Consider the following 26,912-nt stretch of genomic DNA (forward strand, 5'->3'; position numbering starts at 1 on the left):
CACTGTAGTTATGAGCATCATAGCGCCTATTAGATCATTTAGGAGATAGGGGATTAATAAACTGGTAACAGATCCCCTTAAAAGCCAGACATCATTGGGATCCATCAAAAACGGTGTCTTGAGATTGACAGACTTTACACCTGGAGAGATAAAACACTCACTTTTTTGCTTTGTACACATAGGCGCATCTCTTGCCCAAGTAGTATTCCGTCTCATCTCTAGCATAGACCCCTTCAATCTTCAGGAGGGCGGTGTGTTCCCTCTGGTTTCGGAGGCCTCTCTTGTAGCCAGCAAAGGTTGCTTTGCACCACAATCTGATGTGAAGAAATAAAACACGTTATTAGACCGTGCAGAGGCCGGAATCCATGACAATAATCCTGGACACATTACAACACTTACCTGCCAGACATTTTGAGTTGTCAGTTTCCAGATGCCGGCTGGACTGCAAGGGAAAAACATTCAGTCGGTCAGACGTTAGAGGAATATTTCTAGTTCACATCTTCCTATTCAGTTTCCAAGTGTTTAAACGAGTTACAGCCTTACAAAAGAAGCAGACAACTGCTACAAGATAAATCATAGACAAACCATCAGCCTAGGGAAAAAACATACTTATCAGTCAGATATATATATATATATATAAAGGCTAAAGGGGTTAAACAGGGCAGCATTATTGGCCTATCATTTGAATAGATCAATATATGATCAGTGGGGGCTTAAAGCCCATCACCAATCCAGCCGATTGGTGGGGGTGCCCGGAGTCAGAGCCCCACCAATCACAATCTCGGAGGTTTTATGTGAATAAAGTAACTGATATACTGAGAAGTGGACAGAATTGCATCCAGTCCTCTGAAATAAACAACCTGATACATTGTAGCAAACTACCAGAAGTGTGCGCAGCTGCTGATGTATATGGCTTTAGAGGATCAACTAGAATGGCGACATTAGCAGCCTCTCAGCTGTGCGAAGCTGGTCCCAGCATATAAACAAGAGTGTTTCCATTCACTGACAGCAGATCTTGGGGAGTAACTGGATCACAGAAGTATATTTCAAAGTGCCATCGTTTTTTAGAACGAATGTTTCAGTCGGGCATTGGTGATATCTATTGTACAACAGACTGTGGCTTATATAATGGAAACCACAACACAAATGTGAACAGAGCCTAACCTGACGCAGGGTAAACAGCCCAATTTTTCCTTGATGTCTTTATTAGCCGACGTGCTAGAAATCATCAGTGTCGGGTTGTGTTCACATTGGCGTTGCAGCTTCTGTACAGAACTGAAGTCACAACGCTCTGACACATCAATTATACGATTGACCCCACTGACTCACAATGGGTCAGTTTGGTTCCATCGTTTTGACGGGAAGAATAGTGCTGCACGCACAGGGCTAACCGTGTTAATATAACCTAAACACTATCAATGGGGAATTTTGCAGTATGATGGCACTGCTAGGTATCACCCATGCGCCCTATGCCAAATCAGCCCTGCATGGAACACAAGCTCATATACCAGATCTCTAGGTTAGTGCTTTATAACTACAGCTGGAAGACGCAGGTTACATGTGGCAAGTGATCAGAGAGGCACAGGCAGAACCGCACAGAAGCCGTACTGACAGCGCCTTTTGCAGGGTGTGCAACCTAACACTACATTCGCATGACCGGCCATAAGCAATACAAGTGGCGACAACACGGCCTGGAACCCGCATGCTCTGCAGCCACAGACACCGCTACACAAGCCGACAAGGCAGCGCAACTCTGCCGGACCCGGGCCGCACAATCCAGCCGATATCCCGCCCATCCCTCCGCTCACAGCCCCGCTATCCCCCTCATCTCATTAACCAGAGACCGCTCAATCCGGCCATGCGAATATCCCACACAGAACAGGACTAGCAACCCCAAAACACCCAACCTGTAACAGACATACAAGGCCCCTCACCCGCACCGGAATCCAAGATGGAGGAAAAGGAAGGGAAGGGGCGCTGCACGCTGGGAAATTAGAAGCGTCCTCAGCGTGAGGTGTCTTCAATATTGCCTGAGCGAAATGTGCAAGAACAGTGGGATGTTACGTGATTACGTTTACGAATGACGTACAGCGCGCGCGTCCGTGCACTGATAAGCGAACAATAAACCGAAGAAGAAAATAAAACCGGCGATTAGAGACAGGAAGTTATAAAAGGCCCCGGGGGCGGAGCTTAGGTGTCCATGGAAACCGAACGCGACTTTAGGACTACACCTGTGTGCAGGTAATTTACCGGGCTATAGAAGCTTGTGCAAGTGACATCATAATATTATTGATATTTAATTGCTGTTATTTTCTTTTTAACCTCTTAATGACCAGCTACATTTTTCTGTTTTTGCCTCTGCCTTTCAGCAGCCATAACTTTTTGATTTTGTCATTGACGTGGCTGTATGAGGCCTTGTTTTATGTGGGAGAAATAGTATTTTATTTTTTTTCGCAGTTTGGGGGTAGAATTTTTTTGTATTTTTAAGCCTGGCTTTATCGGAGCTGCTGAACATGACACTCAGAGAAAGGCTTATTGGAAGCCGAACGTCGCATGTTTGATACGGAACAATAAATGAAGTGACTTTTGCAGAAATGCTGATGTCTGCACATTTTTCTTGATCTATCCTGCACTGGTCACCCAACGTGTCATAGGTTCAGATAGTACTAGTTTTTTTTATCGTTGGGTTCATAAATAGGGGCCCAACCCACTGTAGACTGTGAAAAGTACTACGCACACCAAAAGGAGTCGATTCAAAGAAAGTATTTTTATTCTTATGCCTCCATAGCGGTCATCCGCATTCCATTACGCCGTACGCCCAGTATATTACAGTGCTAAGTCCAGGACTAGACCGAAACGTCGCACGCTGGCATAAGAATAAAAATATTTTCTTTGAATCGACTCCTATTGGTGTGCGTAGCACTTATCATAGTGCACTGGTTACCCATTCACTTCAGAATACAATTTAAACGTATTACTCTCACCCACAAAGCTCTCCACAGCTCTACGTCTGCCAGTCCTCTGGAATGCGCTACCCCGGACAATCAGATTAATTCCCAACATCCACAGTTTTAAACGTGCCCTGAAAACACATCTATTTAGACAGCCCTCTAACATTCCCTGAACTGACCCCTTTCCTTTGCCCCCTATTACATTAGTCATGAGGACTTGACCCCTCATTCAGCAGTATCCCCCACACTCCTTGCACCCTAATGCATCATGAATACCATATTTTTCAATGTATTTACGCATTTTCTGTAGTAAATACATTGAAAAATGTGGCAATCGGGACGACCGCCATATTCATGCAGCTCCTGCGCCATTTTTGTCCTTCAGAGTCCTCTACTAGAGATTTCTGACACTTTTTGAACTATAGATCTGCCCCATTAATACATTTCTTTTCTTGCACCAGCATATATTGATTATGCTTTATTTTTTACTCCCAAGCGGATACTAAGTGTGCGTGTACATATATACATACCGATTAATCATAACTATAAGGCATCATGCACACAACCATTTCTGTTTTGCGGGATCAGGTGACTTCCATGTGCTGTCCGTTTTTTGTTTTTTTGCAGACCCATAAACTAGAAAGAGTGAGACAGACTGCAAATCCAGACAAGAGTAGGACCTGTTCTATAATTTGCGGAACTGACACAAATCCCGCAAAAAAAACTGGAAGTGTGCATGGCCCCATAGAAATCAATGGTTCAGTATGCTATCCGCAAAAAAACGGATAGGACACTGAAGAAAACAATGTTCGTGTGCATGAGCCCTAAGAGTGAGAAAATACGAAGTGGCAGCTGCATGCTGCCGAACCAGGTCCCGTAGTCAGTGGTGAATGGCTGCACAAATAATGGCAAAATCATGCGGTCATTCACCACCACGTGGTAGCGATTTTGTCCGTGTGTGGCTACCGCTTTGTGTGTTCTCACTCTGAAACCACTTGCCTAATATGGTGTAGGTACAGCTGTGGCGGCATGGACGCCACAAAAACTCTGAAGGTGTCCTATGCTATCTGGCACCAAGACGTTAGCAGCAGATCCTTTAAGTCCTGTTAGTTGCGAGGAGAGGCCTCCACGGATCAGATTTGTTTTTCCAGCACATCCCACAGAAGCTCGATCGGATTGAGAACTGGGGAATTTGGAGGCCAAGTCAATACCTTGAACTCTTTGTTATGTTCCTCAAACCATTCCTCAACAATTTTTGGAGTGTGGCAGGCTGCATTATCCTCATGAAGGGGTGTGCTCGATCTACAACAATGTTTAGGTAGGTGGAACATGTCAAAATAACATTCAGATGAATGCCAGGACCCCAGGTTTCTCAGAACATTGCCCAGAACATCACACTGCCTCCGCCGGCTTTCCTTCTTCCCATATTGCATCCTGATTTCATCTCTTCCCTAGTTAAGCGATGCACACGCACCCAGCCGTCCACTTGATGTAAAAGAAGACATAATTCAACAGACCAGGCCGTCTTTTCCCATTGCTCCATGTTCCAGTTCTGATGCTCGCGTTTCCATTGTAGGCACTTTTGGCGATGAAGAGGGGTCAGCATGGGCTTTCTGCCCCGTGGCTAATCTGCCTCATATGTAGCAAGCTGTGATGCATTGTGTGCTCTGCCACCTTTCTATTAAAGTCAGCATTAACTTTTTTTAGCAATTTGTCTTCTGTGGGATCGGACCAGATGGGCTAGCCCGGACTCCACACATGCATGAATGAGCCTTAGGTGCCCATGGCCCTGTCACCAGTTCACCGATTGTTCCTCCTTGGACCACTTTTGGTAGGTTCTAACCACTGTGAACACCCCACAAGATCTGCCATTTTGGAGATGCTCTGACCCAGTTGTCGAACCATCACAATTTGGGCCTGGTCGAAGTCACTCAGATCCTTACACTTGTCCATTTTTCCTTCTTCCAACACATCAACTTCAAGAACTGATTGGTTACTTGCTACCTAATATATCACATCCCTTGACAGGCGCCATTGTAATGAGAAAATCAATGTTATTCACTTCACCTGTCAGTGGTTTTAATGTTATGGCTGATATCTTATACAGGTTCTATAAAAATACAGGATAATCCCTAAAACACGCAAAAGATGGTATCATTGCCAGTGATGGAAGTCCTGCGGGTGTGCACGGTGCTAGAGGACAGCTTGGACCAACTTTCTGTTCTAGGATATATCATGCCAGTCTCCTACCAAGGACGAAATAATGTGAGTAGAAGATAGTATGTATATATATATATATATATATATATATATATTTATTCCATTGTTATTTTATGGTTTATATATAAACCTTCTGCTCATAAAGACAGTGATATGGGTAAAAAGTATACAGTGTTTTCCAACCAGGGCTCCCTAGAACATTACAGGAGCAGCAATACCATTTTTTACAGTGGAGATGCCAAACTGATTTAATCTGTTTAAAGGCAATGTGTTGCCAGAAAAACATGTTTTTTAAAAAAAAATTAAACATGTAGTGTGTGGGTGATTAAACATTGTTCAAATTTTTTTAATTTTTTTCACGAGTCAGGAAATATTATAAATTAATTCTAATTTATAATATTACCCATTTCTGGTCACTAGATGGAGCTATTCCCAAAATTGCAGCATTGCAACATTGGGTGAAAAGCCCTCGCTCTAGTGAGCTCTCAGCATCCCCCCCTCCTTTATCCTGGCTAGTGCCGGGATAAACGAGGGGTTTGAACGGTGTAACCTCCTACACTGTGTGTCGCCATTTTTTGAGCTAACACACAGTGTAGTAGGTTTACATACAGTAGTAAACACACACAAACACGGAACATACATTTAAATCTCTTACCTGCTCCTGCCGCCGCGGCTCCCTCCGGCCCGTCCGCTCCGTCTGCTGCCGCTGGTCCAAGTGCACAAGTCCGGAAGCCGCGACCGGAAGTAGTAATATTACTGTCCGGCCGCGACTTCCGGTCCACAGGAAAATGGCGCCGGACGGCGCCAATTTCAAATTGGACTGTGTGGGAGCGGCGCATGCGCAGTTCCCACACAGACGCCGTACACACAAGTGAATGGGACGGGAGCCGTTCGCAGTCCCTATGGGACTGTGGCTGCCGTATTCCATGTCTGTATGTGTCGTTAATCGACACATACAGAAATGGAACAAAAAATGGCAGCCCCCATAGGGAAGAAAAAGTGTAAAAATAAGAAAAAGTAAAACACAAACACACAAATAAATATAAACGTTTTTAATAAAGCACTAACATCTTTAACATATAAAAAAATAATTTGTGATGACACTGTTCCTTTAAGATGCTTGACAAAAGAGCCAACACATCTTAGCCAGAATATAGTGCTAGGCTAGAATCATTTCATAGTCCACTAAGCACTGTCTTTGCTGGTACCGTTCATAGCTGTTTGTAGTGAATCACAATCTGCTTTACCCAACCCTACAGCAAGCTTCTTTGAGGTAGGAATATGAGTAGGGGTTCCTCAGGAGTGGAAACATTGTTTAGGGTTCCCACATGGTAATAAGGTTCAGATTAACTGAGATAGATAAAGAAACCTTATACAAGAAGCAGCTGAAATGTCCCTACCCACGCCAGTTAGACCTCATGCACACTTCAGTTTTTTCCTTCAGGGTGCTATCCGTTTTTGTCACTGATAGCACCCTGAACCCATTAATTTCAATGGGGCCATGCACACTACAGTTTTTTTGACGGTCCCGTTGCTCCGTTCCGATCCAAAGTAGAGCATGTCCTACTTTGGTCCGGGATTCCGTGACCGTGAGGCCCATCCAAGTCAATGGGGCCATCAAAAAAACTGAAAGCACACGGAAGGCATTCGTGTGCCGTCCGTGTGTGACGGAGCCGTTGCCTAGCAACCGCCGGGCGGGCAGAAAAACATTAGAAAAATATTACACTAATCGACAGCCACTTGTCTCTATCAATAACTGATAGAGAAAAGAGGCTGCTGATTAAAAATAAAATAAAAAGCATTTCATACTTACCCGGTCGTTGTCTTGGAGACGAGTCCCTCTTCTTCCTCCAGTCCGACCTTCTTTTGTGACGCGGCAGCCTGTGATTGGCTGCAGAGGCCGCTGCTGCCTGTGATTGGCTGCAGAGGCCGCTGCAGCCTGTGATTGGTTGTAGAGGCGGTCACGTGGGATGAAGCGTCATCTCTGGAGGCCGGCCTTCTGACGTCATCCTGACCTGCGTGACCGCCACTACAGCCTGTGATTGGCTGCAGCGGCGACATGGATTGAACGTCATCGCTGGAGGCCGGACAGGAGGAATGTAAGTATGAACTGATTTTTTTATTTTTTTTTATTACATTAAAATTGTATTTTCCGCGCGCCGAGCATGTACTGTCCAGGGTGCTGAAAGAGTTACCGCCAATCAGTGCAGCCCATTAACTCTTTCAGCACCCTGGACAGTACTATGCTCGGCACATGGAAACGGAAACACGGACTGCACACGGAAATCAAACGCCCACTAAAATGGGTTCACGGACCCTTCAAAAGCGGCCGTGAAAACGGTGATGTAAGTGTGCATGAGGCCTTATCCAGCACTCTAACAAAAAAGTAACTCCAAAAACGCCTTGAAATTGTTTTCTCTTGAAAACAACATAGTCATTTTCAGCAACTTCTTTTTGTACGTGTGAACATACCCTTATGACCAAAAGGCACTCCCAGGTGCCCATCATCTCAAATAAGAAAGGGGTTACATCAGTTTTTAGGGCCCCTGTGCCGACAACCATGCGGTAGGAACCATTTTTTAAGCTGGTTTTAACTAACCTTAGGTTGTCTTTATCCTTAAATCTGATCTGTCATCATACTATTCTGCCCTGTTAAAGGCATACTATGGGGACAAGTCCTCTACTATTAGTCCTTTTCGACACACCAAAAATTGCCATTTGCTCAATGGAGCGTAATAAAGATTACAGCGGAATCACAGTTATGAAATGCTTTCCCATCAGTGAGTAATGGCTGCTGTGTATACCATGAGTCTGCTGTGTTCTATTCCATGAGATAACTATGAGTCCGCTGTGTTCTATTCTATGAGATAACTATGAGTCCGCTGTGTTCTATTCTATGAGATAACTACGAGTCCGCTGTGTTCTATTCTATGAGATAACTACGAGTCCGCTGTGTTCTATTCTATGAGATAACTACGAGTCCGCTGTGTTCTATTCTATGAGATAACTACGAGTCCCCTGTGTTCTATTCTATGAGATAACTACGGGTCCGCCGTGTTCTATTCTATGAGATAACCACGAGTCCGCCGTGTTCTATTCTATGAGATAACTACGAGTCCGCCGTGTTCTATTCTATGTGACAACTACGAGTCCGCCGTGTTCTATTCTATGTGACAACTACGAGTCCGCTGTGTTCTATTCTATGGGATAACTACGAGTCCGCTGTGTTCTATTCTATGAGATAACTACGAGTCCGCTGTGTTCTATTCTATGAGATAACTACGAGTCCCCTGTGTTCTATTCTATGAGATAACTACGGGTCCGCTGTGTTCTATTCTATGAGATAACTACGAGTCCCCTGTGTTCTATTCTATGAGATAACTACAGGTCCGCTGTGTTCTATTCTATGAGATAACTACGAGTCCGCTGTATTCTATTCTATGAGATAACTACGGGTCCGCCGTGTTCTATTCTATGAGATAACTACGAGTCCCCTGTGTTCTATTCTATGAGATAACTACGGGTCCGCCGTGTTCTATTCTATGAGATAACTACGAGTCCGCCGTATTCTATTCTATGAGATAACTACGAGTCCGCCGTGTTCTATTCTATGAGATAACTACGAGTCCGCTGTGTTCTATTCCATGATAACTACGAGTCCGCTGTGTTCTATTCCATGAGATAACTACGAGTCCTCTGTGTTCTATTCTATGAGATAACTACGAGTCCGCTGTGTTCTATTCTATGAGATAACTACGAGTCCGCTGTGTTCTATTCCATGATAACTACGAGTCCGCTGTGTTCTATTCCATGAGATAACTACGAGTCCGCTGTGTTCTATTCTATGAGATAACTACGAGTCCGCCGTGTTCTATTCTATGAGATAACTACGAGTCCGCCGTGTTCTATTCTATGAGATAACTACGAGTCCGCCGTGTTCTATTCTATGAGATAACTACGAGTCCGCTGTGTTCTATTCTATGAGATAACTACGAGTCCGCCGTGTTCTATTCTATGAGATAACTACGAGTCCGCTGTGTTCTATTCTATGAGATAACTACGAGTCCGCTGTGTTCTATTCTATGAGAACTACGAGTCCGCTGTGTTCTATTCTATGAGATAACTACGAGTCCGCCGTGTTCTATTCTATGAGATAACTACGAGTCCGCTGTGTTCTATTCTATGAGATAACTACGAGTCCGCTGTGTTCTATTCTATGAGAACTACGAGTCCGCCGTGTTCTATTCTATGAGATAACTACGAGTCCGCTGTGTTCTATTCCATGAGATAACTACGAGTCCCCTGTGTTCTATTCTATGAGATAACTACGAGTCCGCCGTGTTCTATTCTATGAGATAACTACGAGTCCGCTGTGTTCTATTCTATGAGATAACTACGAGTCCGCTGTGTTCTATTCTATGAGAACTACGAGTCCGCTGTGTTCTATTCTATGAGATAACTACGAGTCCGCTGTGTTCTATTCTATGAGAACTACGAGTCCGCTGTATTCTATTCTATGAGATAACTACGGGTCCGCCGTGTTCTATTCTATGAGATAACTACGGGTCCGCCGTGTTCTATTCTATGAGATAACTACGAGTCCGCTGTGTTCTATTCTATGAGAACTACGAGTCCGCTGTGTTCTATTCTATGAGATAACTACGAGTCCGCTGTGTTCTATTCTATGAGATAACTACGAGTCCGCTGTGTTCTATTCTATGAGATAACTACGAGTTTAAGGACCACATAAATGGTATGTGATAAGACAATTACTGATCTCAGTTGAGGAGTATGCAGAATTCCTATCAATGTATCATGAACAAGTAGCAGCCATCCTAGAGATCAGGCTTATAAAATATTTGACTGTGCCGGAGATGTTTACAAAGGTCCGTTGATCGTCTACAGTGGTACGTATCAGTCATAGCAGTATTAATACCAGTTTTATTTCTCATCTCAGATTGTTGGAAGTGAAATTAGTCAAATCTTGAAGACTCAGAGACAAATGGAAGGAAACTTTGAAGAACTGATTGGGAAACGTGCAGACATCCAGTTAACACCTCCTCCTCTGTTAAACAAACTGCGGGATCTGAAAGAGCAGGTCCATGAAACAAGTGAAAAGCTGAAAATGAGCAATGTGCAATTCACAAAGGCTGTGAGACAAAGCCCCTTAACCTCTGACAACCTAAAGAAAGTCCAGGCAGACAGGTAAAGACCAGATTCATGCCACTCCATGTTCTACTGTTATACCACTTCCGGCCGCCCATAGACTATAAACGTCCAGGCGCTCCGCAATTAACTCTGCAGGGCCGTTCCAGAACGTCCTGCAGAGTTTGCCGCTCCCCGGAGGCCTTTAGCTCCGTGATACAGCTGACTCTAGACAGCTGGATCATGGAACTTTAACCAGAGACCACTCAGCGTGGTCTCCGGTCACGTGATCGTTGTTACAACCTGTCACAACGATCACATTGCTCCCTCCAGCAGCGCTTGTGCGCCGACGGTAAGGCGCTCAGCCATGTGAACACTATCTGCTACACAGCGACTTTGGCCACGTAAGACACAGGTTGACCAGCCAAAGATCGCTATATCCCGTAGCCTACATTGCATGTAATAAAAGTCAATGTGGTTGAGTTGCAACGCGCAAGTTGCCACGACATGACAGTTGCAAGAAATCCAAACTGTCGTGTCACAGTTACTTGCAGGTCGCAACGCGACCACATTGACTTTCATTACTTGTGGTGTAGGCTATGGGACATGGCGATCTTTTGGTCGGACAACCTGTACGTGGAGTATTTTGCAGGCAGAAAAAAATCTGAAGGAATTTGGAGGCAGATTTTGACCTGCCTGCACTTTTTTGCCGTGTTTTTTCGCCTGAGGCCATTGAGGAACGCAGGCGTAAAACGCTTTTTCTGCCTCCCAGCCGCCCGGGAAAAACAATTTCTCCAGGAGGTTTCTTTGCTACCACGAATGGAGAACCTTCTGGCTCATTCTGCGGCTGCTTCTACCAGATACACTTGGTCCCCGTGGCTTATGTTCCTTTCTTCTTCCACCTACCGTAATGCGGTGACTTGAGATACGCTGCATATCCTCTCCCGTGGTCTTCCTCGGGGCGGGGACTACATACAGATGTGTGGGGATTTGCTTGCTCTACTCATGTCTCTGCAAGGTGCACAGCTGCTTCTTATTTCTCATGATAATCCGGAAGCGGAGTCCAGGTTCACCATGAACCCCTCCCCCTTGCCTCTTCTTTGCCCTTGTCTGTTTCCCATTCTATCATCTCCTTCCCTTCTTGTGTCTGTCTCAAGTCATTGGTTTCCTGTGATTGCGCTCACCCACTTTTGCCATTGCATTTTAGGACATATGAGAAGCTGAACTGTTGTATTTTTATTTTCTTTCTTAAGCAATGCTCCTTTTTCATATGCTTCCTTAGACTGCTGTAGTATTTTGCACTTTCTATAGGATGTGATGTTCACCCTCATGTTTGGGCTGTGCCCTCATTTGTCAGGTTCTTTCTATTGTAGGAATCGTTTTCCTTAACTGTGTTTGTACCTGTTTGTCTTAAAACCAATACAAATTTTGAATATGAAAAACAACAATTTAGGCTGTATATTGGTGCGGATTCTGACGCGGTTTCCACATCAAAATCAGCACCAAAAAACTGTGTAAATTAAGCCTTAGGCCTCATTCACACGGCAGGGTTTCCCGGCCGGGTGCCGGCCGTTCATAAATCGGCCGGCACCCGGCTGCATTAGGAATGATAGACCCCTAATGGGGCTATTCACACGACCGATTTTTTGACGGCCGGGAAATCCGGCCGTCAAAAAATAGGACATGCTCTATCTTTGCCCGGGCACCCGGCTCCCATAGAAGTCTATGGGGCCGGGTATTAAACGGCCATCACCGGAATGTGTTCCGAGTGATGGCCGGGTTTTCCGGAGCTTGCGCTCTATCTCCTCCTCCTCACAGCGCAGAATGCATGTGAGGAGGAGGAGTTGATGCCATTCTGACGAATGGCATCGCTGTACACTGTGTTGCAGGGCCGGGGTGTACAGCAGGTGGAGGGAGCGCTGCGCTGGCTCCCTTCCCCTGCTTGTTAAAAGCACCCTGGCTCGGCGACACCTTCGATGGCGCCGCTAGTAGCAGCAGCTGCTGCTGCAGCGACGCCACTATAGCAGAGCAGTATCTCCCCGCTCTGCTATGTGCTAGCCGCACTTTAGCTCCTTAAAGGAGCGGAATCCCCGTGTTTTCGGGGATTCCGCTCCTGGACAGAGCGCTTGATGTCTCTGTCCATATCTGGGCAGTGACATCAGGGGAAACTCCTGAAGCGGAATCCCCGAACACATGGGGATTCCCCTTCAGGAGCTGCCGCTGATGTCACTGTCCGGATCTGCCCGGCCCGGCACGGATGCATAACTTTATGCAAACCGGCCGGGCAGAATGGCCGATTTTACCGGCCGGCACTCGGGCTCGGGAACGACCCGGTCGTGTGAATCCCGCCTTAGGCTGGGTTCACACGACCTATTTTCAGATGTAAACGAGGCGTATTATGCCTCGTTTTACGTCTGAAAATAGGGCTACAATACGTCGGCAAACATCTGCCCATTCATTTGAATGGGTTTGCCGACGTACTGTACAGACAATCTGTCATTTACGCGTCGTCGTTTGACAGCTGTCAAACGACGCCGCGTAAAAATACAGCCTCGTCGAAAGAAGTGCAGGACACTTCTTTCAGACGTAATTTGAGCCGTTCTTCATTGAACTCAATGAAGCACAGCTCAAAATTTACGGCTGTCAGAGAAGCCTCGCATAATACGAGGAGGAGCAATTATGGCTGAAACGAGGCAGCTGTTTTCTCCTGAAAACAGTCTGTCTTTTCAGACGTAAAAGCCTGCTACCGTGTGCACATACCCTTAGGGTGATGTTAGATGTGGCGGATTCACTGCAAATTTTACCTGCGGATTTGCGCAGGCAAAGTCTGCAGTGGATTCCAGTACAAGACAAGTAGATGAGATTTTACAAAACTCATCTGCAATCTGCAGACATTTTACATGGCAGACTTTCGTTAAATTAATACCTTGGGGTCTGATTTCCATAAAATAATCATTCTTGGGGGGTCGAAGAGGTTTTCCAGTCCACAAAAATGTATGGCCTATCCTCAGGTTTCCCAGCCGTGTGATGGAGGTTCAAAAAACGTCCGTCACACGGCCGCAGCAGGAACAATAGACCCCAAATGGGGCTATTCACACGACCGATTTTGGGACATGCCCTATTTTCGGCCGTTCTCCTGGCCCCCATAGAAGTCTATGAGGTCGGGTAATAAACGACCATCATTTGAAGTTCAGAGTGACGGCCGTATCTTCCATCGCTCGCTCTCTCTCCTCCTCACAGTGCGAAGTGCATGTGAGGAGGGTATTTTGTTGCTCCCTGTAGGAGCGGAATCCCCAATCCCCGGCCACAGCTTCGGCAACACTGTGGCCGGGGATTGGGGATTCCGCTCCAGGAGAAGTCCCTCACTTCACTGTCCATATATGGACAGTTAAGTGAGGGACTTCTCCTGGAGCCGTCCCCTAGAGAAAGGTGACTATGGGGGGTGACTATGTACAAGGGGGCTGTGTATCACTACCTACAGGGGGGGCTGTGTGGCACTACCTACAGCAGGGCTGTGGCAGTATCTACAGAGGGCAGTGTGTGGCATTATCTACAGAGGGAAGTGTGTGTCAAAAAATAAAAAATTAATCCGATTTTAAAACGGACAGGGAAAAAACCGATGCAAAACGGGTCAAAATCGGCCGTTGAAAACCGAAACACGGCCCGGAATGGATGCAAAATGGCCGTTTTTATCGGCAGACACTCAGACCCCGTCGTGTGAATAGAGCCTTAGCCATCAATATCTGATTGGTGGTGACCCGTCTCGCCGCAGATCAGCTGTTTTGAAGGGGCCGCGATGCTTGTACCATCGTTGCTTCCCCTTCATTTTCTTTACTGCTCACACTGACACACACTTGTAGCGGCGGTTCACAGTATTACAGTATACACTTGAATGGTAGAAGGCTGTAATACTGTGAACCGCCGCTACAAGTGTGTCCGGGATTCACAGTGTGAGTAGTAAAGGAAATTAAATGAAAGCAGCGCTCGTATAAGCACTGTGGCCGCTTCAAAACAGCCGATCGAAGGGTGTGCCGGGTGTCGGTCCCTGACTGATCAGTTTTTGTGGACTGGAAACGCCACAACATCTGTAATGGTCGTATGGTGTCAGCGAACAAGCTTTGGAAACTTTTTCTCTAAAAGCCAGTTTGCGCCCCATTGTTTGTAAGCACCACCTTGCGCCCAGCGTGTAAGAAATGCACACATATTTGGTATCGTTGAAGTCGGTAGTAGTTGCCAAATATGTATTCAGGTGTGTTTACCCAGTGGCACGCACCAGATGTATAAAAAAAAATCACCTAAAATCACACATTCACATTTTTTTCAACTTTATTTTCCATTTTCCTTCCATAATTTGGCTAAAACATGAAAATGAGCGCCTGGTCAGGAAGAGGATAAACAGGATTACGTATACTATTCATGCACATATGTTGTGCTGTAACTCTTTGTTCTTTGCCCTATAGACAATTTGCAGCAGACGTCATTGCAGATATGTTAATGGAGTTGGAAACATCCGGATCATTTCAGAGCCTTCAGCATGCTGTGGCAATCGAGAAGGAGAAAAAAGCAAACCTTTACGATACAATAGCAAGGTGATAGTAGTTTTAAAGGGTTGTCTGGCGGAACACCGGAGGTAGAGCAGTGGTCATAGCACATGGGTACACCTGTAAGAAGGATGGGCGGCTGAACAGCGATGGCAGTGGGGATCTGAATGGACTATATATAATGGGTGGGCACGTGAACACAGATAACCTTATGTCATTGACCAATATAATAGATTTCAAACCTAGGAATTTCCATATCCCGATATGAGAACATTATTGCCAATATGTATAACGTCACAATTCTTCCCCAGAGAACAGGAGGGGAGAAAAAAGATCAAATTGCTGCAGAGGCAGTTACAAGATGTAAAACAAGAAAAGAAAGTGGAGTTACAGGTACATTTTATATGAAGCATTTCTTATTTTATGATTTATTGTAATTCTAATATTTAACCAATATGAGTAGCAAGCCATCCAAATAGTCAAACTTACACGTCCACGGTAAATACACTAATACAGATTTTAATAGTAATAGGAGTGCAGTCCAAGGAGCATGTGTGTAATAAAATATGAATTGGACGTATACGCTATAAGGCCTAATTCAGAGATGAATATTGTACCTGTGTTTAAGTATCTGCATTCTAGATGCAATATCCTGACCCCCGTGGTTATACTAAGCTCAGTTAGATCCCTATAGTGCTGTAGGATATGGTTCAGTAGAACCACGTAGGGTCCGGGTGTTACATCCACAATGCTGACAGTTAATTGCGTAATGATAGAATTAGAATCCGTCGGATTCCGTTGAAATGTCTGTTGTCTTAACGGGAAAAATAGCGCTTTGTGCACCATTCTTTTCCCCATCAAATATGATGGAATCTGCAACTAAGTTTTCGAACGCAGGTGTGAACATAGACTTATACAGATGTTTTTGCGAGAATGTTTGAATAATGTACTACCCATGTCCCATTCTATGCTGGCATGCCCTTCTTTCACAGCACAGGGCCCTATAATGATAAATGTAACTGTTAGGGTATGTGCACACGCACTATTTACGGACGTAATTCAGGCGTTTTACGTCTGGAATTACCGGCCGAAAATACTGCTTGAAAGCGTCGTCAAACATCTGCCCATTCATTTGAATGAGTTTTACGATGTTCTGTGCAGACGGTCATTTTTTTTTACGCGCCGCTGTCAAAAGACGGCGCGTAAAAAAGATGCCCGTGTCAAAGAAGTGCCTGTCACTTCTTGGGACGTAATTGGAGCCGTTTTCCATTGACTCCATAGAAAAACAGCTCCGTAATGAACGCTGCGAAAAACGCCTGCACATGCCATTACGTCTGAAATTCAGGAGCCGTTTTCTCCTGAAAACAGCTGCGTAATTTCAGCCATAACGGACGTGCACGTGTGAACATACCCTTAGGGTATGTGCACACACAAAATTAAAAACGTCTGAAAATACGGAGCCGTTTTCAAGGGAAAACAGGTCGTGATTTTCAGTCATTTTTTAAGCAAACTCACGTTTTTCGTTGCATTTTTGGAGCAGTTTTTCTATAGGGTCAATGAAAAATGGCTCCATAAACGTTCCATGAAGTGACATGCACATCTTTTTCACAGGCGACTTTTTACGTGCCGTTTTTTTGAAAACGAGGCTTCAAAAAACGCCCTGTGGAACAGAACGCCGTATTTCCCATTGAAATCAATGGGCAGATGTTTGGAGGCCTTCGTAAACGCCCCGAAATACGCCTGAAAACACTGTGTGAACATACCCTAGGGCTTTATTCACATGACTGTGTAGTAGTTTTTGTAAAATTCCCTTTTTCTCCAGCATCTCTTATTCATGAGCTGTGGCTAGCCCTGCCCACCGGCCGCTAATTGATCGCTTTCTCCCCATACTGTGCAGGGGTGAAAGCTGCCAATCACTGGCGGGTGAAGGGGGCTAGCCACAGCTCATGACCCATTCAATTCAATAGGGCTATTTACACATCCTTTTTTTTTTTTTCACGAAGCGTGTAGTTGTGAGAAACTCACAGCATGTCCTATTCTGGTCTGTTTGTGGACCAGACTCACCCATTAAAGTCTATGGGTATGTAAATAAAACACGAAAACCACACGGACATTCATATGGATGAAAAACTTTGTTTATTGCAGACTCAAATCGGACATGATCGTGTGAATAAGGCCTTCACCCGGCTGTAGTAGGAACAATAGACCCCTAATGGGGCTATTCACACTACCGATTTTTTGACGGCCCGGGAAACCTGGCCGTCAAAAAATGGGACATGTCCGTTTACCCGGCTCCCATAGAAGTCTATGGGGCTGGGTAATACACGTCCATCACCGGAATGTGTCCCGAGTGATGGCCATGTATTCCGTCGCTCGCTCGCTCCCTCCTCACAGCGCAGAGTGCATGTGAGGAGGAGGAGTTTATGCCATTCGGACTCCCTTCCCCTGCTTTTTTTTTTTTTTTAAAAGCGCCCTGGCCCGGCGACACCTTCTATAAGCTGCTACTGCTGTAGCGATGCCACTATAGCAGAGCAGGGAGGTATCTCCATTCTCTGCTATGTGCTAGTCCCACTTTAGCTCCCTGAAGGAGCGGAATCCCCGTGTGTTCGGGGATTCCGCTCCTGGACAGAGCGCTTGATGTCTCTGTCCATATCTGGGCAGTGACATCAGGGGCAACTCCTGAAGCGGAATCCCCGAACACACTGTGACCGGGGATTCCACACCAGGCGAAGCCAGTAACGTTCAGTGCCCATAAATGGACACAGACGACAGGGGCTTTTCCTGAAGTGGAATCACTGGCCACATGGGGATTCCCCTTCAGGAGTTGCCCCTGATGTCACTGTCCAGATATGCCCGGCCCGGAACGGATGCAAAACGGCCGATTTTATCGGCTGACACTCGGGCTCGGGCGGGACCCTGTCGTGTGAATAAGGCATTAGGGTAAGTTCTGAAAAATGGCAGGTTTCAATAGCAGAAATCTTCTGCCACAAAAAAATCCCTCCATACATCCGATTGGGTAGGGTATGTTCCCACACAGCAGATTGGTTGCAGAAATTTCTGCAACTGAAAATTCCAATCCATACATCCGAGTGGGGTTGTTTCTGCAGCATGTGCATGGATTTTTGTAAGCCCCATCGAGCTGAATGGGACATTCACAGAAACTTTGGCGCCAAATGTGTCGCACGTGAATATATACGAAGAGCCAGTAGAGCATATTTTTCAATGTTTCACAGCATTATGGGTGTATTGACACAGGCCGGTTTTGTGGCTTAATTTTGTAAATGTCACTACAAGCCATGTTTTCAGATGCCACCACTTAGAACATTTTTACGTAGGCACAATCATTTGTGATTTTTTTTCCCTGATCATTTACACTTGCCAATTATATTTACAATAGTTTGGACACAAACAAATTGTTTTTTGCAAATATTGTGCCCTTATGTCCTCTCAGAACCGCACTGAACTTATCGCACACCTAAAGGATCAATTGCAGGAGATGAAAGCTAAAACCAGCATTGAAGGCAAATATGTCAAGAAGGACACGGAACTTCAAGTGTCCCAGACCCAGAAAAAGTGCAACATAGCCGAGTCTGACCTGCAGTTGGAGCTCCAGGTACGCCCTGTAGGAAGAAGCTTGTGGAGTAGTTAATACCCTGAAATGCATTTTAGGTACCTATTATAGAGGATTTATACATTGTATATTGACTCTGCAAGATCAGTAAATATGAGCAGAACATGAAAAACTAAAGGCATTTTTACCCAAATGAAGCCGAGACCCATTAATAAACTGCAGTAGAGGTTCTAGCTCCAATATTTTAGACATGAGGGTTTGCGTTGAATATCACCTTCAAACTTTCTACATTGACTAGTAAGAAGATCCCATATTTCCCTTGCTCTCATGTGGGGAAGGGGAAATTACATGTTTAGAATACCTTTTGGGTACAGCAGTCATCATTTTCCTATCCTCTATCTCAGCTTCTAGTGGCAAGAAACTTTAGTGCAGGTGTCTGTCAATCTTGCTGCACAGGCGGAGTTACGCTTGTGATGGACATGCTCCTCATATAACACGTTTCACGCACATGTACTGTATAGCAGGAAGGTACAGTTATCCTGCATTTGCACTCCTGTACGTAAAAAGGTGCCCAAAAAGCAGTGCCGTTTTTTTTAAAATATAGTTGCTGGTTGAATAGGAATTTATGCTTTTCAGTTTCAGAAGTTTCTAGTGCTACAAATGGTATATCATATGATAAACGAGTTTCTGTGCTTTGACACATCCAACATTATGACAGGTTCCTGTCCTCTTTTTAACAGAAAATTAAAGAAAAGATGGATGAGGAGATAAGAGTCCATGTTGAGATTGAAAACTTCCTAAGGCAACATCAACAGGTGAGCAAACCAATTCTCACATAGGTGAAGTTACTCAAATATAAGGATTCTGGAAAGGTCCATATATTGTTTTCAGACCTCGATTTTCAGCAATTGTTCTATCTACCACACATCATGACTTAAAGGGGTATGCCCATCTTAGACAGTTGTGTCATATCCACACGATATGCCATAAAGGTCTGATCGATGCAGTTCCCACCTCTGGGACCTGCACCTATCTCTAGAACAGGGCCTGACCCCCATCCTACCTTCTGCCGATCGGCTCGGCCACTAACTGACCAGATCGCCAGCGGCGGGACCCCTATCCATCAGACGGTTATTTGCCCTTTGGCTATTGCCACATTGCTATTCATCTTTTGTATATATGGCGTGACAGGTATGGGACGTTTGTTTTGAGATGGGTTGTCTCGGTTTATCTCATGGTATGTTTACATCTATACCTCACAGATGCTGCTCTCCGTATATGACCTGCTTTATTTAAATATATTTATTCATATTTCCGTGATACCATGTATTCTTGTTCATTAATAAAGATCTCTATTTTTTACGATACGTGGTAGTGATATATTTGTACCCTCTATTGGGGTGCTATATCCCGTGCTTTTGTGCTTTCTAGGTTGTTTTTGTAGTTTGTTGGGGACCCCCCTTCTCTTCTTTTTTGAGGTTTCTTGTAAGTTTACTATATCCTGTAAATATGCCATAAATGTCCACTATGGGAATACACCTTTAAAACTTTTATATACTGGTTTCCGTCCTTCAAAATATTTTGGGCGTTGATTCATTTCTTATGAATGCCGTATCTTATTCCTTTGATGCTTAATATTTACAATATAAATTTATAAAGAATTTTCCCAAACATTTTGTCAGTAAAAGAAACTATAGATAATTGGGCCTTCAAATTACCTTTAGGTCTCCTGCACTGTAGACAAAAATGATGCGACAAATTCGCAGCTTATTACAGTAGCAGCGGAAAAAATCTGCAGAAAAAAAGTGCGGAAATGGACATGCGGTGCGGATTCTTAATCTGCAGCATCTCAATTAATTTTGTGTACATGCTGGCGAATTTCCACATGCAAACCCCACAACTTTTTTGTCTTGCGTACAGGAGTCCTAAATGTATTATCCTATGTAGTTAAAAGGCTCCACATCTATAGATCTTCTCTTGGATCCATCTGAAGAAAAGAAAAATATATGTCTAATATAGGGCACATAAGGCATGATCATGGGTCTTAAATATTTATGGCTTATCCTTAGGATAGGCCATCAATATTTGACTCCCAGAACCCCCACCAATGAGCTGAAGGTGCAGCGCTGAGTACAAGGCACAGCCACAACCATATATGCACGGTGCTGTTCCTGGGTAAAAAATAAACAGGATGTGATGCTCGCTAGAATGTTGCAAAGTAAGAATGCTTTAAAAAAAAAAAAAGTGTTCATTTTTGTTTTTTTTAAATTAACAAAATACAAAAGTGAATGAACAGAAATCTAAACCAAATCAATATTTTGTGTGACCACCCTTTGCCTTCAAAACATCAATTCTTCTAGGTACCCTAGCACTGTCAAGGATTTTGTAGGATTATAGTCAGGTGTATGATTAACCACTTATACCAAACAGGTGATAATGATCATAAGTTTCATATGTAGGTTGAAACACAGTCATTAACTATAACAGAAACAGCTGTGCAGGAGGCTTAAAACTGGGTAAGGAACAGCCAAACACTGCTACAAAAGGTGCGGTTGTGGATGACCGTTTTATGTCACAGCTCCACCATGGCAAGACTGAGCACAGCAACAAGACACAAGGTAGTTATACTGCATCAGCAAGGTCTCTCCCAGGCAAAGATTTAAAAGCAGACTGGGGTTTCAAGATGTGCTGTTCAAGCTCTATTGAAGAAGCACAAAGAAATGGGCAACGTTGAGGACCATAGACGCAGTGGTCGGCCAAGGAAACTTAGTGCAGAAGATCAAAAGACACATCATGATTACTTTCCTTCTAAATCATAAAGATGTCCAGTAGTGCTATCAGCTTAGAACTGGCAGAAATCAGTGGGCCTCAGGTACACCCGTCAACTGTTTGGAGAAGTCTGGCCAGAATACCTCTGACGTGGAAACAAGGCCAAGCGAATCAACTATGCACGAAAACATAAGAACTGGGGTGCAGAAAAATGGCAGCAGGTGCTCTGGACTGATGAGACAAAATTTGAAGACAGTTTGTTCACCAAACGGCTGGAGAGCGGTACAATAATGTGTTTCTGCAGACAACAGTGAAGCATGGTGGAGGTTCCTTGCAAGTTTGGGGCTGCATTTCAGAAAATGGAGTTATGGATTTGGTCAGGATTAATAGTGTCCTCAATGCCGAGAAGTACAGGCAGATAGTTATCCAACATGCTATACCATCAGGGAGGCATCTGTTTTGGCTCCAAATTTATTCTGCAGCAGGAAAACGTCCCCAAACATACAGCCAATGTCATTAAGAACTATCTTCAGCGTAAAGAAGAACAAGGAAGCCCTGGAAGTGATGATATGGCCCCCACAGAGCCCTGATCTCAACATCATGGAGTCTGTCTGGGATTACATGAAGAGACAGAAGGTTTTGAGGAAGCTTACATCCACAGAAGATCTGTGCTTAGTTCTCCAAGATGTTCGGACCTCCCTATCGAGTTCCTTCAAAAACTGTGTGCCTAGAAGAACTGATGCTGTTTTTAAGGCAAAGGGTGGTCACACCAAATATTGATTTGATTTAGATTTATCTTCTGTTTATTCCCTTTGCATTTTCTTAATTGATAAAAAACCAAACTATGAACACTTCTATTTTTGAAAGAATTCTTACTTTGCAGCATTTTTTTTACAACTGCCTAAAACTTCTGCACAATACTTTATATTTTTTGTTATTCAGATGGATCCAAATGTATATCCATAGATGTGGATCTGTCTGTATCCAGACATAAACCTGTAAAAAAAATTAAAAAATGAAGGACACACTTTTGGCACATCTACACAATTCAAATCTATAGGTAATATACATTATACATCTGTTTTTTCTTGTTTGTTTGTAAAATGGACGTATACATCTGACATAGGCCAAAAAAAGTGGTGTGAACAGGGCATTATTAGGTCTATTGCATACGTTTATCCCGTTGATTGTTGTTTGTATTCATCAGGAACTAGAAGAGAAGTTAGAGTACTGGATGGAGAAGTATGACAAAGACACAGAAGAGAAGCAGGCGGAGCTGAACTCTCTGAAGACATCTAGAACAAATGATCTTTCACTGCTCAGCGATCTAACAAAGCAAGTAAGGATAACTGTTGAAATCATCCACATCATCTCGTTTAAGCAATAATACAGAAAGACATTTTAGATGTTAGGCCTCATTCACACGCCTGTATTTTGGTCAGTATTTGTAACGTAAGACCAGCAGTGGATGCAAAACGTGGAAGTAGTACAAATCTATCCATTATATCTTTTTCTCTGTGTATAGCTTCCAAGCCTGGTTTTGGCTTCCAAATACTGCCACGTGATTCGAACTTATGATTCCGTAATGTGGAGAGGTTGGCACATTGTATCATATTTGGTGAACGTGCCAATTGCTAAAGCACATTGGAAACGTATGGAGAGGTTGATGCAGGCAAAAATGACTATGTCAGCCTATCTCCCTGCTCAGCATTTCTTAACACTTCGATCCCAAATGTCTCCAAAAAACAACATAAAAGTTAACACATTTTCTTGCCGCTGCAAAGTGGACCATTACTGTCCGTTGGAAGTGTCCTTTAATTCAGAAAACAGTTTAAAAATTCAGAGATATTCGAGACTTTAAACATATTGTAGCTATTTTGGAAGACAAAGTCCCACGATACGAGGCGATATGGTCCCAATGGGCGGGCACCTTTTCTAATACTTAAACTCTAACCTACTCAGTAGATCTTGATTGCAGACATGAGGTGGGCTCACCTAGGACTTCTCCTTTCCGGTATCATGCACCAATGAACTAGTTTCAGAATTTCACCAAGTTGTTCTGTATTTCCAGGTTAATATTGGATTCTATTTACTTGTTGATTTTGTCTTATGTGATATTCCATCCAATGCAATTATGGATATTCTTTACTAACCCCCTTCTGTCCCTCCACCATGTTTTACTCTGTCTCCCCTATTTCCCACCCACAATGCACTTTGCGTACTGCGTTACCCAGCCTTCTCGTTCTTCCTTCTTTTGCATTATTTCCTGCATTTCCATTCTTTAAAAAAATTGACGTTTATAAAAAAAAATAAAAAAAAAATACTGCCATGTGAATGAGGCATTTGTGGCCCAATACAATGGCTTCCAACTACTTAAAGGGGTTGTCTCCCGATTAAATATTACACTTCTATTAGATCACTGTTCCATTCTTATGTCCCCCCTGGTGTTCTTTTGATTTCCTTCTCACATACATTCATATGGAATACTACGGGGAAAAAAAAAAAACAATTCAATATGAAATAAGGGATACAGTAGGACCCCCATAGACTTTTATGGGTACCATATCATGGCTACATACAACTTGGATAGTTGTACAGCACTGTAATACGGTAGTGTGCGTAAGGGCCTTTATTTCCAGGCCCTAGTTTTACTTCATTCATGCAATAGTGTCACACAACCCCTTTTGGAAGAATTAGTTAATGGAGCACATACTTTGAATACACATAGGTGGTTCACTTATATATTCTCTACCATTGTACTGTTCTCCATGCATGTCAAATAGAAGATGCAAAACAAGACATTTCATAGAATGGATGAAAGACCATGAATTCTACTCCCTCGATTCTGTAGGTGGTTATTCTTCTGTTTTGCTGTAATCTGTATGCTGGATCACACTAGGTATATTCTTAGTGAGCTTGTATAGTCTGTACAACATTGGTTTTGTGTCCTGCAGTTTGAAGAGTATGAGACGGTGATTACTGAAGATCGCTTAGAGAAAGAGAAAGCCCAGCAGAAGAAGAAACAGGAGAAGATGGAACTAGCAAGTGCAATTCAGGTAAACTAGCCGGAAACTCAAAAGGGTTTTTTATATTTTACTTCTGGTAAATCTCCCTTTTGTGTACGTTTACAAATATTGTTATAATAGCTTACTTCTGTTACCAGTGCTTGGTGTTACAGGCCCAAAGCCTAGGGCTGCTGCCTCGTCATGACACCTCCTGTCATGTTCAGTGTTAAGAAATGTGGGCCAATGCTTTTATGATGTACTAATGGACTACTGTCTAATAGTAAAAATTTGTTTCAGCGTCCTGGACATCAAAATGCACAACTGAAATCTGGTTGCTTGCTAGAACGGTTTTTTATTCATGAGCCCTATGTCTCAATGAGAACAGTGAACTTCACATAAATCACAAAAAAAAAAAAGCTGCCATAAGATCCAAGGGAATGCAGCCTCAGACATTTGGCCTATAACTTTGTGCTGTTAATTAAGCATAGTAGAAATTATTAGGCCCTGTTCACACTGAGATTTTGACACGGAAACCGCGTCGGAAAACGTGCCAAAAAACAGTGGAAAATGCCTCCCATTGATTTCAATGGGAGGTGGAGGCGTTTTTTCTTCGCGAGCGGAAAAACCATCTTGTGGGAAAAAGAGACATGCCCGATCTTCGGGCGTTTACCTCTCTGACCTCCAATTGACATCAATGGGAGGCAAAGAAAGCGTATTTTGCAGCGTTTTTGCCCGCGGATGAAAAGCGCGGCAAACGGCGTGCAGGCAGATCAAAATCTGCCTGCAAAAAACTGTGTGAACAGGACTGTATTATTATTGATAAGTGTTTGTATGGATAGAGTTTCTCCAGAATGTCCTTCTTAAAGGGATAATCCGGGTTCTGGATTACCAAATAACAAAAGAAGCAATACTTCGCTATCCTTCCGCATGGTGATCCAGCGCTAACGCTTCAGCAGCACTCCCAGTGACTGTTTACACACGTAACATATGACCACGGCAGTCAGAGGGTTCAGCGCTGACAAATCGTAATTGTGGCATCATGCCAGAAATACCACACAACTGCTGAGCCCCGCCGCAGCCAGAGGACTCAGCGGGGCTAAGTGCATGTAAATGAGCACCCGAGGTACCGACGTAGCATCAGCACTGGATCGCATGGGGAAGAGATACGTAAGCTTATTTTGTTAATTTATCTTATTTGCAGCCATTACAAAAAAAAAGAAAAAAATTTAGAACCTAGATAAGTTCCTTTAGTCTTCAGTCTTTTCAGGGACATGTTCATAATTCTTGTGATTATATCCAACGACCTTGCTGCTGGTTGTCCTCTTTTACAATTACAACTATAGGGTTCTATAATCCTTCCGGTAGGTTAAAAGTTTAAAGCAATGGGTGATTTTTCATCAAAATGTGGCTTCCCTGCATCCTGTCAGCAGACACAGATATTTATACAACAATATGTGTGTGAAGCACCTTAGGCAGAGTACACACCTCTTTACACATGCACACACAAACCTATATTTAACACATTAACATTCTGCACAATCGTCTCTTTTCAGATACAAGCCTGGTGGAGAGGCACAATGGTGCGGAAAAGTTTGGGACCTTATGTTAAAACAAAAGGCAAAAAAGGGAAAGACACTGGCAAAAAGGGTAAAGCAAAAAAAGCAGGTAAAAACAAGAAATGATAGTTAACGATGCTTGAGGGGAAAAAATTGGATAGATTTAATCTCACGATGTGTGCAACATTGTTTTTAAAGTCAACCTGCTATTGAGTAAATCATATAGACTCCTTTTCATTCATTCACACCAATTTGCTAAAATTCTGAATAAAAATCAGGAAATCTGGATGTCTTGTTTATCTTTTATAGTGTTAATGAGGTTCTAGAGAAGGCTAACCATATAGAATATACTAGTCCTTCTCAATGAATTACAATATCAAAAAGTGAAACTCATTATATAGATTCATTACATACAGAGTGTCCTATTTCCAGCATTATTTTCTTTTAATGTGGAAGATTATGACTAACAGTTAATGAAAACCCAAAATGTAGTCTCTCAGAAAATGAGAATATTGGGTAAAAGTTGAAGATCGTAGACTCATGGTGTCACACTCTAATCAGCTCATCAACACAAAACACCTGCAAAGGTTTCCTAAGCCTTTAAATGGTCCAACAGTCTGGTTCAGTAGGCTACACAATAATGGGGAAGACTGCGGACTTGACAGTTTTCCAGAAGACAGTCATTGACACCCTCCACAAGGAGGGTAAGCCACAAAAGGAGCTGAAGAAGCTGGCTGTTCAGTGTGCTGTATCCAAGCATATTAATGGAAAGTTGAGAGGAAGGAAAAAGTGTGGTAGAAAAAGGTGCACAAGCAACAGGGATAACCGCAGCCTTGAAAGGATTGTCAAGAGAAGGCCATTCAAGAATCTGGGGAGTGGACTGCGGCTGGAGTCAGTGCTTAAAGAGAAACCACACACAGAAGTATTGTCAAGAGGAAGATGAGACCCCAGACCCAACAATGCAGACGAGCTGAAGGCCGCTATAAAAGCAACCTGGGCTTCCATAACACCTCAGCAGTGCCACAGGCTGATCGCCTCCATGCCACGCCGCATTGATACAGTAATTCATGCAAAAGGAGCCCGACCAAGTATTTAGTGCATATACTGTACATACTTTCCAGTAGGCCAACATTTCGGTATTAAAAATCATTTCT

General features: G+C 43.6%; 2 protein-coding genes across 9 annotated transcripts in view; one reads left to right on the forward strand and one right to left on the reverse strand.

The window, feature by feature from the left end:
- Nucleotides 1-26,044, forward strand: part of DRC9 (dynein regulatory complex subunit 9) — a 58,640-nt gene extending 32,596 nt beyond the window's left edge. The window contains exons 1-10 of one of the 4 annotated variants that reach the window (XM_075861850.1): nt 2,084-2,241; nt 5,059-5,216; nt 10,129-10,376; nt 14,777-14,905; nt 15,169-15,250; nt 18,309-18,470; nt 19,169-19,243; nt 22,405-22,536; nt 24,152-24,253; nt 25,756-26,044. In XM_075861850.1, the coding sequence (XP_075717965.1) occupies nt 5,100-5,216; nt 10,129-10,376; nt 14,777-14,905; nt 15,169-15,250; nt 18,309-18,470; nt 19,169-19,243; nt 22,405-22,536; nt 24,152-24,253; nt 25,756-25,884 (1,176 nt within the window). In that variant the 5' untranslated portion in view covers nt 2,084-2,241; nt 5,059-5,099 and the 3' untranslated portion in view covers nt 25,885-26,044. Of the gene's footprint in view, nt 1-2,083; nt 2,242-5,058; nt 5,217-10,128; nt 10,377-14,776; nt 14,906-15,168; nt 15,251-18,308; nt 18,471-19,168; nt 19,244-22,404; nt 22,537-24,151; nt 24,254-25,755 lie in introns of those variants that run through there. The other 3 variants (XM_075861851.1, XM_075861852.1, XM_075861853.1) reach the window with 3 other exon arrangements.
- Nucleotides 1-26,912, reverse strand: part of RPL35A (ribosomal protein L35a) — a 283,976-nt gene that overhangs the window by 7,177 nt on the left and 249,887 nt on the right. For 2 of the 5 annotated variants that reach the window (XM_075861862.1, XM_075861861.1), the window contains exons 2-3: nt 400-442; nt 162-314 (exon numbers count right to left, since the gene is read on the reverse strand). In XM_075861862.1, the coding sequence (XP_075717977.1) occupies nt 162-314; nt 400-410 (164 nt within the window). In that variant the 5' untranslated portion in view covers nt 411-442. Of the gene's footprint in view, nt 1-161; nt 315-399; nt 443-1,907; nt 1,996-26,912 lie in introns of those variants that run through there. The other 3 variants (XM_075861857.1, XM_075861858.1, XM_075861859.1) reach the window with 3 other exon arrangements.

The sequence above is a fragment of the Rhinoderma darwinii genome, chromosome 4 (genome assembly GCF_050947455.1).
Source record: "Rhinoderma darwinii isolate aRhiDar2 chromosome 4, aRhiDar2.hap1, whole genome shotgun sequence".
Classification (NCBI taxonomy): domain Eukaryota; kingdom Metazoa; phylum Chordata; class Amphibia; order Anura; family Rhinodermatidae; genus Rhinoderma; species Rhinoderma darwinii.